This window comes from Cibotium barometz, chromosome 22 (assembly GCF_041138505.1).
Source record: "Cibotium barometz isolate CiBa-2024 chromosome 22, ASM4113850v1, whole genome shotgun sequence".
Classification (NCBI taxonomy): domain Eukaryota; kingdom Viridiplantae; phylum Streptophyta; class Polypodiopsida; order Cyatheales; family Cibotiaceae; genus Cibotium; species Cibotium barometz.
Genome location: NC_141067.1, coordinates 6,755,524 through 6,767,688, shown reverse-complemented (window position 1 = coordinate 6,767,688; position 12,165 = coordinate 6,755,524). Strand labels below are relative to the sequence as shown.

Below are 12,165 nucleotides of genomic sequence, written 5' to 3'. Positions count from 1 at the left end.
GGAACACCAGTGAGGCGCTCTCCGCGGAGTCCAGTGAAAGCACAGGACCGCAGAGATTGGACCACACTAGTGGTCGTGCTGCTTCGAGTTTTCTTCATCGAAATCCGAGCCTATTTGTTTGGTACTGTTTTCATATGTACATGGACATTATCTGGTTCTCAGAACCCATGGAGCATTGTATTCTTTAAATACTCCCAATAAATATATCATATATTGAGGGGGGGGTCGGCCCGTTCCGGCCCCAGTGCTGGTGTCCATCTTTCCATTTCTGTTCAATTAAATTTCAAGTTGTTTCAAGTTGTCCATTTCATATTTGTGGTTTTAAAGTTGTGCTATTAAGCGTGTGGGTGTCCAACGGAGTCTTTCCCACTTGACGGGATCGGTTTCAATGTTACTTTTGTCACACACAAGGACATACTTCTCGGGATTGTCCGAAGAAGCCTCCAAAGGCCGCCGCCGCCTCCACAGCTTCCGTGGTGAGCACAGCTCCCACACAGACCCCAGTGGCTACCCCTAGTTCTTCAACCCCCGGTGCTTCAGTTGGAGCAATTATTAGCCGGGAGCTCGAAGATAAGCAGAAGGGCGCCCATGACCAGGAGTATGAGCGCAACGAATTGCTCAAGTCCTTTGGCTACATAGGTGGCCAGAGAGTCGTTGTCTTGTTTGACAGCGGCAGCACGGAGGATGTGATTACGGAAGAGGCCGCTAGGCGTGCCCGTTTCGAGCTAACTCCGGTGGACAAACAAGTTGAGGGTTTTAGCACAGGTATGACAACGAGCGTCAAGTATGAAGCTCTAGGTGCTAAGTTAGTCATTCAGGGCATAGAGTTTGTGCGTGACTTTATGGTTGCCCCTCTTGTAGGAGCAGACATAATTTTGGGTATCCAGTGGTTTCACAAGTTTCTCCCAGATGTCAAGTGGGACAAGCACACGTGCCAGATTGATCGGAATGTGTCAAACACCCCTGTGACCATTAAGTGTGAGCCAGGTATTCCAAACTTTCCGCTCAAAAGCCACTTGCAGGCTAAGCGAGCAGTCAGGAAAGGCGCACAGTGTGCGATGATTTACAGTGCTTCCGAGAAGTACTCGGTTCTCCATGAAAAGTTCCAGAATATTTTTCTTCGGGACAGTCTCCCTCCCCAGCTTCCCCCGTCCAGACCGGAGGATCACAAGATTGACCTCCTCCCAGGCTCGGAACCCCCGAGCAAGTTTCCGTATCGCCTTTCTAAGGCAATGGAATCGGAGTTGGACCGCCAACTCCAAGAATTGTTGCAAGCGGGCTTCATCCGCCCCAGCGTGTCGCCATTTGCAGCACCGATCTTATTCGTCAAGAAGAAAGATGGGTCTTCTCGGTTGTGTGTCGATTATCATGCACTCAACAAGCTGACTATCAAGAGCAGATTCCCGATGCCTCGAATTGACTATATTCTCGAGAGGCTGAATGGAGCTAAGGTGTTCTCTAAATTGGATTTAAAGAGTGGGTACCACCGGGTACGGATTGTAGAGGGGGACATCCCCAAGACTGCCTTCCGTACAGAACGGGCCCACTATGAATTTGTGGTCATGCCATTTGGTTTGACGAACGTCCCAGCTACATTTAACCGCATGATGATGCGTATTTTCCGGGAGTTGATTGGAGAGTGTGTGTTCATATTTCTGGACGACATACTCATATTTTCAGCTACAGTTGAGCAGCATGACATTGATGTGGAGAAAGTCCTTAAGTTGCTGGAAAGCAACGAGCTCTATGTCAATGAAAAGAAGTCAAAATTTTATCTGTTCCAGGTACATTACTTGGGATATATAATCAGTGCCGAAGGCATTCGACTTGATCCGGCTAAAGTGGCCGAGATTGTTAATTGGGAAGTACCTCAGACTGCTTATGACATTAGATCATTTGTGGGTATATGCCAGGCATATTCCACCCACATTGACAAGTTTTCTGATCTCTCGACAGACCTCACCGATCTGCTAAAGGGAGTGAAAACAAGGAGGCAAAAGATTCGAATGACTCCACGAGCGTTGGAGGCATTCCAGAACCTCAAGGTGGCTTTGTCAGAAGCGCCTTGTTTAGCCCTTGCCTCGTGGGACGAACCATTTCAGGTGATCACCGATGCGAGTAACATCGCAATTGGAGGTGTATTGCAACAGAATGGTCATCCGGTAGCTTACATGTCTCGTAAGTTACTGCCCGCCGAAAAGAACTACTCAGTCTATGATCGTGAACTCCTAGCAGTTATACAGGCCTTGAAACATTGGAAACATTTCTTGTATGGCCGTGACTTCGAAGTTCGCACTGACCATCATGCATTGCGCTGGATTCAGACGATGCCAAGTGCACAGTGGAGTGATCGACAACACCGCTGGAGTCAGATATTCCAGCAGTTTGGTGGCATGATTGAGTACCTTCCAGGAAAGGCCAATCCAGTGGCCGATGCTTTGAGCAGGAAGGGACAAGTATCTGCGATTCAGACCACTAGACTTGACCTTGTTGGTACTGGACTAGAAAACATGAAGCACACGTACGCGGATTCCGAGGAATTCGGTACACAGTGGGAACAGGCATTGGATGCCATAGGACCATGCCATTTTCTGATACGCGATGGTTGGCTTTACTACAAAGGCCGACTGTGTGTCATGAAATCATTCCGGGCAGCCCTTCTCCATGATGCCCATGACGCCATTACAGGTGGTCATAGGGGCATGAATTCGACTCTGGAGAAATTAGAACGGCAATACTATTGGCCAAAGATGAGGCGTGATGTGTTTACATATGTACAACACTGTGACATTTGTCAAAAGGTGAAAGCTCCTCTTGGAAAGAAGATAGGGTTGTTACAGCCTTTGCCAATTCCTGAGGGTCCTTTCCAAGACATTTCGATGGACTTTGTCACAAATCTGCCTCCCAGTCCGAGTAAGCGTAATACACAGTGTTTAACTATTGTTGACAGGTTCAGCAAATTTGTTATGCTTATTCCTTGCAGGGCCAATGTGACCGCCGAGGATGTTGCCCAGCTATTCATTCGGCATTGGTACCCGATTGGTGGGATTCCTAGGACCATAGTGTCAGACCGAGATGCCAAGTTTACCAGTCATTTTTGGAGGGCATTGTTTGATAATTTTGGTACTAAGTTGAATTTTTCCAGTGCATTCCACCCACAGACAGATGGCCAGACAGAGATATACAACCAGTTGGTCTTTGATGTGCTGAAGTGTTATGTCCACGATCAGCAAGGTAAGTGGGAATCGTTTTTGCCTTTAGTTCAAGCTGTTTTGAATGACTCTTTTTCTTCAGCTATTGGCAGGACTCCCTATGAGGCAGCGTTTGGAAGGCCTTTCCAGTCGTTGTTAACCAGGACTTCGTCTTCAGTACCGGAGGCGAACAGAGTGACGGAGTCTTACCAGGAGATCCTAGAGTCCGTTAAAGACAGATTGGCTAAAGCGCAAGAGGCCTACACTCGACAGGCCAATAAAGACCGAAGGGACATGAAGTTTTCGGAAGGAGATTGGGTGTATCTTCGGATTATGAAGCAAAGATTGAATCAGGTGGGCAAGCGATGCCCAAAGTTGTCTTTCAGGAGCTTCGGACCATTTCCCATCCGGAAAAAGATTAATGAGGTGTCTATGCAGTTAAAGCTACCTCCGAGTTGGACTATGCACGATGTATTTCATGTCAGTTGGTTAAAGCCATATGCAGGTCCACCCCCTTCAGAGGTCAAAGACGAAGCGGAACCAGACATCATTGATGAAGCAGAAGTAATGGTTCCAGAACAGATCCTTCTGCACCGTTTCAAGCATGGCTCAGGCCGAAGATTACGACAGTTCCTCACGAAGTTTCAGGACCGAGGAACTCATGAAGCGGTATGGCTCGACAAGGAATTTTTCGAAGACTATCCGGCATTATTGACGGATTATTTGGAGGCTATGCAGCTTCCGTCAAGTTAAGCAGAAGGGGATGTCACGTGCATCCCGCACTTGGATGCCACGTAGACATTTCTGTACAGAAGGTGCAGGACCTGGGATGGTGAACTGGTCCCATGTGAGTCCAGTCCGGGACGAGTCAGCCAGGGATCCATCTCAGTCGTCCGAGGTCAGGTGTGCATCGTCCTGCACATGAGTCCAACGTCAGGTGTGCATTGTCTTGCACATGAAGCAGTGCCAGTCCGCGCTGTGAGTCTCCCTCTCGAATGATGTCAGATGTTCTGTGTATCTGGTTTGCAACTGGATGCCAGGCCTCTGTAGGCATGTAGGTTTGCATGTAGAGATGGGGCCAGCCCATAGGGCTACCCCAGTGTGAGGATTTGTATTTGCACTTGTAGAATGGGCATGGGGGAGGTATAGAACCATCCCCAAGGGGCCAGGAGGGCCCACATTGTGCCCACCAGCCATGGCTTGGGTTGGAAGGGTTGTCGGCCAGCCTTAGGACCTTGGGACAGCCAGCTGGCTGGGCAACAAGGTCTAGAATGGTTGTCAGCCAAGTGTGGGACAGCCCACACAGACTGCCCAGCAGTACAGTACCCTTGCGCAGGGCTGTCCAGCAGTCAGGGGACTCTTCTTGGTTCATGTGCATGGTGCCCAGCAGCCAGGATGCTGCCCCAGAAGGCTGCGCAGGCTGGACAGCAGTGTGAACACATGCGCAGGCTGGACAGAAGGTAGGCATAGTGTGAAAGCATTAATTATAAGTGTGCAAGCACTTTATTAACAAGACACAGTCGTGGAGCTCCCTGAAGCCAGCCGACTGCATATAGTAGAGGGTATAAATACCCAAGACATAAATCATTTCACTCATCTCATAATTCACCAAGTGCTCCAAGCAACCAAGGGCCAGGACAGCCAAGAACATTGCTAAAGCAAAGGGGTGAAGGACTGAAGGTCAAGGGCAGGTTTTCCAGCCAAGAAAAGGTCAAGTACTTTGTATTTGTTTTCAGATTTACATCATTCTAATAAAGCAAATACACCATCCGTGGTGGGGGCCCTACAGAGGGTAATTGGGACCCAATACTGTGTCCTCTCCATCTCCCCCTTCTCTCTCTATTTTCTGCACATCGTCTTTCAGTTTGTCATTTAATTCCGTCGCGAGAAGAGTGCTGATTTCTGAGTTTTGAAGTACCGATCCTTCTCCGAAGCTTCCGCATATTACAGCCAGCTCCTCATCGTTAACCTCAAGCCGCTTCTACCATTGCCATCACAGTCATTGTCTCTCTCCTTTGGTGGCCCTAGTGCGCAGCTCACCACCTGAGCTGGTGCTCCACCACTCTGCTGCCTGGTACATCTGCGGTGCCCTGAGCTCTATTGCGGCAGAGCCACCATCTCACTCTGCCAGGAGTGGCGGGTGATGGCCCCACAAGCCGGGTTGGGCTGAGCTGGCTGCTTCACTGCGCGGGGGGGGGGGGGGGGGGGGGGGGGGGGGGGGTTGTTCTAGGGTGGTGCAAATGCCCGTGCTGGGCTTCCCGAGCGGGCACTGTTATGACGACCACTCTGAAGCCTCTCGCGCCCATTGGAGGCCCTGCGTATCCTGATTGATGTTGGCTGTTTCCTTGCCTGCTGCCTCCTCTTCTCTGCTCCAGTCACCACCGTCGGATGCCTACACTTGCCACCCATTGCTCCTATTATGCCTGCTCTTCGCCCAGTTGCCCACGCTGCGCCTTGCACGGCCTCTTGCTGTCGTCACCGCCAACTGGCCGTCCTTTGCCCTGTGCCACTAGTTAGCTTGCTTGCTCAAGCTCCAACAACCACATCAGCTCGCCACCTACGGGCTGCCCAACTGATCTACAGAACCTCTATTGCACAATTTTTCAACATGGATCGGGCCACCTCATCGAGTATGTACTTTCAATAGCACCAGCTTCCCAACATGGTAGATAAAAAGATGCAGCTGATGCTTATGAAGGATGGGATTTGGAATTGTCAAAGGAGTTGACAAGAAGCCTGAAGTTGAGAAGGGTCTAGAAAAAGTTCGTCTCTGGGAAGATCGTAATGATCGTGCGATTGCTCTTACTGGCCTCAGTCTTGTTGAGAGTTTGATACAGCACCTTGATCTCACGAAATCAGCCAATGAGGTATGGGTAAAAACGGAAAATCTATTTGGGAATAAGATTGTTAGTTCAAAAGTATTTTTGAAGCGAAAATTCTTTGATCTAAAGATGCATGAAAGTGATGAACTCAGTGAACACCTGGGCAATATTGGATCAGTCAGACAACAACCCTCCAGCTTAGGAGTTGTTGATGACGATCACAAGATAGCTGTGCTTCTTAAAAGCATTACAAAAGGTATCATGTTTTTTTCAGATTTTATATGTTCTTCGACTAGCCCGTGATACATCTTATGAAGATATACTTATCGAAGAAGACTGAAGACTGAAGGAATAAGATAACAACAGTGGTATCAGCCTTGACCTTGACAAATCTCTAATTAGTTAATGCAAGGACAAAAAGGGAAGAAAGATCCGGTGTCAGTACTGCGAGAGACTTGGGTATAAAGAAGCTCAATAATTAGTTAATTCAAGGACAAAAAGGGAAGAAAGATCCAGTGTCACTACTGGTAGAGACTTGGGCATAAAGAAGCTCAATGCTTCAAGAAGATGGAATAGGAACAAGAAAAGTATCATGCCCATCTTGTAGCAGAAGATAACCCAACAAAAGAACAAGAAGAGCTTGAACAAGAAATGGCAATCACTGTAGCAGTACGTGGTCTTTCTAATGAGTTTGTGTGTGGGCCAAGGGTTCTCTACCCAGGTTGTCCCCCAAAATGAGATGTAATAATCCAATGTGTTAGATTTCTGTGTTCTCTCTCTCTCTCTCTCTCTCTCTCTCTCTCCCTCTCTCTCTATGTGTGTGTGTGTGTGTGTGTAAAAGGGCCTTGATCATATAAAAGGTCCATTCCCATACCATACTCTCACCTCTTGCATGAGTGCAAGCTATTGCACCTAGCAAGTTACGAGGATGGATCATAGGGGGGATTATTGTTATGGAGGGGTCCTGGTTTTGCAGCTGTGGTGGGGCTCCTTTATCATGCCTTGTTGACTTGAGGTCCAGGTGTTGGCACCAATAGTGTGCAGTCCAGAGGCCATCATCGATGTCTCGAGCATTTCTCCATATTTTCTCCTAGGGGGGGTTTTGTTGGGATTCGGAGCTTTAAGTGTGTGAACCACCCCTAGTATGTGTAAGTGTGACTATGAACAGCCTCTAAGGGCTAGATATTTTGTGTGTGGTGAGCAGTGATGTCAGCACATGTGCCATGTGTCACTGTTACAGTGTGTGTGATTGAGTCATAAGATAAGGCTCTAAGCCTATAAAGCATTGTACTTGGTGAAGGATTACAACACAACATCATCTTAATCTAATCATCATTGAGTTGTGCAACACTCTAAGCTTTGTCATCTCTCTCTCTCACTGGCTCTGCACACATGCACCGTGGCTGTCTTTCATCCACCCTAGCCTGTGTAAACCGTAACTCTACACTAAACAGATTTTTGTATGAAACGTTGGAACAAGGGCCACCTTGTTGCCCCAAATATTCTTCCTTGCCACGTGCTATTATCCCCCACCCCCTTCTTCTCCTTCCCAAAAGAAAGAACAACATCCAAAATAAAAGGTTCCCAATGCTAATCAGTTTCCAAGACCTTTGGATTTGGAGTTTTCAACCCTTGTCCCATAACCCCTTAGAGAACAATGTACACTTGGACATGCGAATGGAAGCTCCTGGCTCCCCCTTGGGAATGGAAAACATTTGAGACTCAAGTTGAGCATGTGCCATTTGTATACTTTAAAAGTTTGGTGCAATCATGATGTATCTTTTTTTGTAATAATGTTGTTTGGGTGAGCAATTAAGCACTAAAAGCATGCCATAATTTTTGACCCTCTCTCTTTGAATCTGATTTAGAGATGTTCTTATATTGTGACTCAACTTGTTTTGGGTCACCGTCTAATCTTGCATTTTGATTTGTTGTTTTGTTTCAACTATGTGTTTCGGAAGCCCTCACATTATAAGCATACATGAAAGAATCGTTGCTGGGAAGATTGAGGAGCCCATTTCGCCAATTTCTTTTCAGAGATTGTTTCAAGATAACTGGAAGAATATTGAGGCAGCAATTCTAGCAGAGCAAGGGTCTCTTACTCACTTTGAGGTGAAAGATGATATTTCTTTTAACCCCAAGTTGTTAGATAACGGTGGCCTGTTTATTGAGTATAAATTTCTTGATCTTCATGGATTTATGTTTCCACTTGTGCTAAGATATCAAGCTCAGTGATTGAGCTTATCATAATAGGAAGAACAACACATTGTATCCATGGAGGCTGATGGCTTTTACTTTACAGGTTTTGACTGTGCTGGCTTTTAAGTACTTTGCCCAAGTAAATGTGGACATTGCGATTGTTGAGGTCATTTTTCATTTGATCTATGGCATAAATGTCTGGACTTGATATGGCGTTGTATAAACTGCATACATCTTTGTGAAAGTTGACTTGCCATGGCAGGCAGGTTTAGGAGGGGCCCGGGATGCAACCAATGTGATTTCGCCTGCGGGACTTGCAGTTGCTGTCATAACAAATATAGGAAAGGAGCATCTAGCTGCTTTGGGTGGATCATTAGAAAGCGTTGCCTTGGCTAAGTCTGGTATTATAAAACAAGGCCGACCGGTACGTCAGCCTGATTTGCCTCTTGTATCATTCACCTTGAAATGTATAGAGGTTTTATGCATTTGCTGATTTTTCTCTATTCAATTCTACTAGGTAGTAATGGGTGGACCTTTGGATTCACATAGCAAGGAGATAATTTGTGAAGTTGCTACATCCAAAAATGCTAGGATCATTCCTGCTTTTGGTGAGGGCATGCATTATGGAGTGGGCGATGTTAGGTTGGACGAGGGTGGTGCCTTTCAATGCTGTGACATGAGTATCAACCGGACTTTTTCACATGAACAGTCCTCCAGCTGGGCAAGTATCTATATAAGTGTCGAACTCTTGTTTACTTGAAGTCTAGGTGCTCTTTGTGACCGTATTTTCCAGTAAATGATTCTATTAGCAAGTTTCAAGTTTGCATACACTAGGGAATGGATATGGCATATGCTACAGCAGTGCCTTGGATCCCATTTTACGAATCATTGTTCCCTAGGATATTGATTTTATTTGGCTTTGTCATGTCGTTTGATGCCATATGTCAATAAGTCATCTATTTGCATATGCATGCTATAGGCTTGTCGTACTTGTTTGCATGTGATGCATGGTTTTCCATTACTCTGAATTAGTCAGTGGGATACATACGCTATAGGCTTTCTAGATGAGTAGGTTGTAAGGTTGGCTCAGGTCTGGATATCACTTACAGGGGGGCAATTTGTTTTTGTGTCATGGCTCTTTGGATTGAGTGAATCTTAGCTCCTCTTAGCAGTGCTTCGAAGCTCAAAAGGATGTTTCTAAAGGTTCCTCTTATTTTTTCCCTATCTGACCACCTATCCTAAAGATTATCTAAAAGTAAATATTATACCACCTTTTCTTTTAAAAAAATCAGGTAATTTATCACAAAAGTCATTGTGATATTAATACTACATTGGTAATTTCTTCAGAAGTTAGAGAAGAAGTCTCTTCAGCTACGAATGATGGGTTGCCATCAGCTGGAGAATGCTCTCACAGCCATTTGCACGATATTGTGCTTGCGTGATCAAGGTAAGCTCAAAGAATCAGACTTGTGTATAGTTTGTCGAATATCTGAAGTTTCAGCAGCAAGAGAGCTGTATTTCAATTTTTAAAGTCACAAACGGTGGTAGTGTGAACTCCTAGGATGGAATACGGTCTACAGATACTATTTTGAGAGCCAAGATCCAGCCCGAGTTTTTCCTTTCTATAATGTGTTTGGTCTGATCATTTTGCAAGGATGGAGAGTACAAGAAAATGCCATATGGTCTGGTTTGGAACAAACTTTTGTCACAGGGAGGTTTCAAATTGTTTCTAAAGCAGAAGCTGTCAGATTGGGTGGCGAACACACAACTTTAGTTCTTGATGGAGGTGAGTGTGACAAAATACCTCCCTGTGGCATTTTTTTTTTCCAAAAATTCAAAAAAATCCATTGTCAATAAGGAATCCTGCATGTCTTTGAAAGTGGAGAGTTCAACATTCTTTGGCTACTTTACCTTGCAGCACATACTGCAAGCTCTGCTAAAGCCTTGGCAAGTACCCTAAAGATGGTGTTCCCATCGGATCCTTTGGCATTTGTTGTTGCAATGGCTTCAGATAAAGATCACTATGATTTCTGCTCACAATTACTTTCAGGTTTGTGCCCTGTTTCTATAGCCTAAAGAATGTTGGAGAGAGTCAACAACCACGTTTGACCCCAATAGTGCTATTGATCTCTTTGGAAAGGCCCCGTCGTTCCCAAACCTTTACCAATCATGTGTTGATGTTGGTGCTGCTGGCAGGTGCTACGCCTAAGGTGGTGGTGGCCACAGAAATTTTAGTTGCTGGGGGTAGGTTTCGGTCCACCTCAGCTTCTTTTCTGGCACAAATTTGGGACCAAGCAGCGAAGGAGCAGAAATTAGAGGTTGCAAATTCACATTGCTATGGCCCTGCAGGCCATCAGAATTCTGTTGAATCACAACTGGTGGACGAAAAGAACTCACGGCCAGATCGTGCCATGGTTATTACTGAGTCAGAGTCAATATCGAGTGCTGTCAAGAAGGCTAGTCAGTTGCTTCAGGTTACCCACAGAAAAGGAGTTGTATGTGTCACTGGATCCTTGCATGCAATATCAGAAGTCCTCTCTTTGCTACGAGCAGATGCAACAACAGGTGCATGAGCTGTACAGATTGTTGCGGTGTCTGCAAACACACTGGACTGTTCGAAAGAAAAGAGCGTGGATATGTACTGCTTAAAGTGAAACTTCATGAGAAATTGTGAAGTTGCCAAAAGTGTACTTTATTCACTATTATGTGATACTGTCACAAGCAATGGAACCCTTTTCAAATCGCATCTGCTTTGCATCATTGGAGTCTTTTGATCAATTCCATGTCAAACGTTGCCACCTTGTGAAAAGCGTGAACCATATTGTCATTCCAAGCCAAGTGCACAGCATTTCAACATAAAAATCAGAAAATATATTGGTTTGATTGAACTTCATACTCAACTTTCAATAAGACAATGAAACCCCTCCGTTGACTTTTTTTATAATAAGACACCATGAAATGTTCTTCTTGTGCTTTGTGTCTATGACTATAAGAGGAGAGAGGAGTGAGTCTTTCTGAGGAGGGTGGCAATCTCTTGGTGATGGCATGAGGGAGGAGTTAAAAAGGAGTGGAGATAGCAACCACTAGTGTAGATTCGAGTCTTCAAGAGATATGAGCTTGGAGTCAATAAGTTTTCCATTGCACTAGAGGAGTCTTCAAGAGATACGAGCTTGGAGTCAATTAAGTTTTTCCATTGCACTAGAGGAGGGGTAGTGTAGCCATTAATATTTTTGGCGTCGTTACCAAGGAAGCAACTGCCTCTTTTTACTCTTTGTACTCTCGTCATCTCTTTACAAGTCTCTTTTCCTTAGATATGGCTTCTTGAAGCTATGTGGATGGTTGAGATGTGATAAACAAGTGGATCAGGTTGTGAGAAATGAGAAGAAAAGAGAAAAGGAATGGTTTTTTTTTTGGTTGTTTTTGCATTTCGAATGATTGTTTGCATTAATAAAGAGTTGAAAAAGCTAAAAAACAAGTCATTTGCATTTGCATGGTGAAAGTTCATTAATCATGACGTGATTATGTAGTAAACATTTTTTTTTTCTAAATTTTTCTTAATCATGAAAAATTTAAAAAATAAGGAGCTATTTGGTCTGTTGCTAGTTATCAGATTAACATTTATGTTGCAAAGGATCAAATTGGACTAGAAAAATTAAGATTTACACTTCTAACCATCGATTTTTCATCAAAATCCATAGAATCATATTGACATGATTCTGCAAACTACAAAATCACGACCTTGATTATTTGACATTGCAGTTGTCACCATTCATCCCAAGATTGCACATCAATTGTACATTAATTTAGACCAATCAGATGTGATCTCCTCTTATCTTATCTAATCGTGATCACGATTCATGTCCGTGATTGGTAAGATTGTTGATGTTATCGATCGTTGATGACGCATCATCAATTAGGGTGATCCAACTTGGCAATTCAATTGGAATTTCAAC

The 12,165-nt window shown here is 44.9% G+C and overlaps 1 protein-coding gene across 1 annotated transcript in view; it reads left to right on the top strand.

The window, feature by feature from the left end:
• GLA1 (Folylpolyglutamate synthetase family protein) overlaps positions 1-10,958 on the top strand; it is a 59,283-nt gene extending 48,325 nt beyond the window's left edge. The window contains exons 3-10 of the mRNA XM_086816329.1: positions 7,975-8,125; positions 8,316-8,378; positions 8,475-8,636; positions 8,730-8,933; positions 9,560-9,659; positions 9,867-9,998; positions 10,131-10,262; positions 10,409-10,958. Of these exons, the coding sequence (XP_086672455.1) occupies positions 7,975-8,125; positions 8,316-8,378; positions 8,475-8,636; positions 8,730-8,933; positions 9,560-9,659; positions 9,867-9,998; positions 10,131-10,262; positions 10,409-10,785 (1,321 nt within the window). The 3' untranslated portion in view covers positions 10,786-10,958. The remainder of the gene's footprint in view (positions 1-7,974; positions 8,126-8,315; positions 8,379-8,474; positions 8,637-8,729; positions 8,934-9,559; positions 9,660-9,866; positions 9,999-10,130; positions 10,263-10,408) is intronic.
• Positions 10,959-12,165: the final 1,207 nt, after the last annotated feature.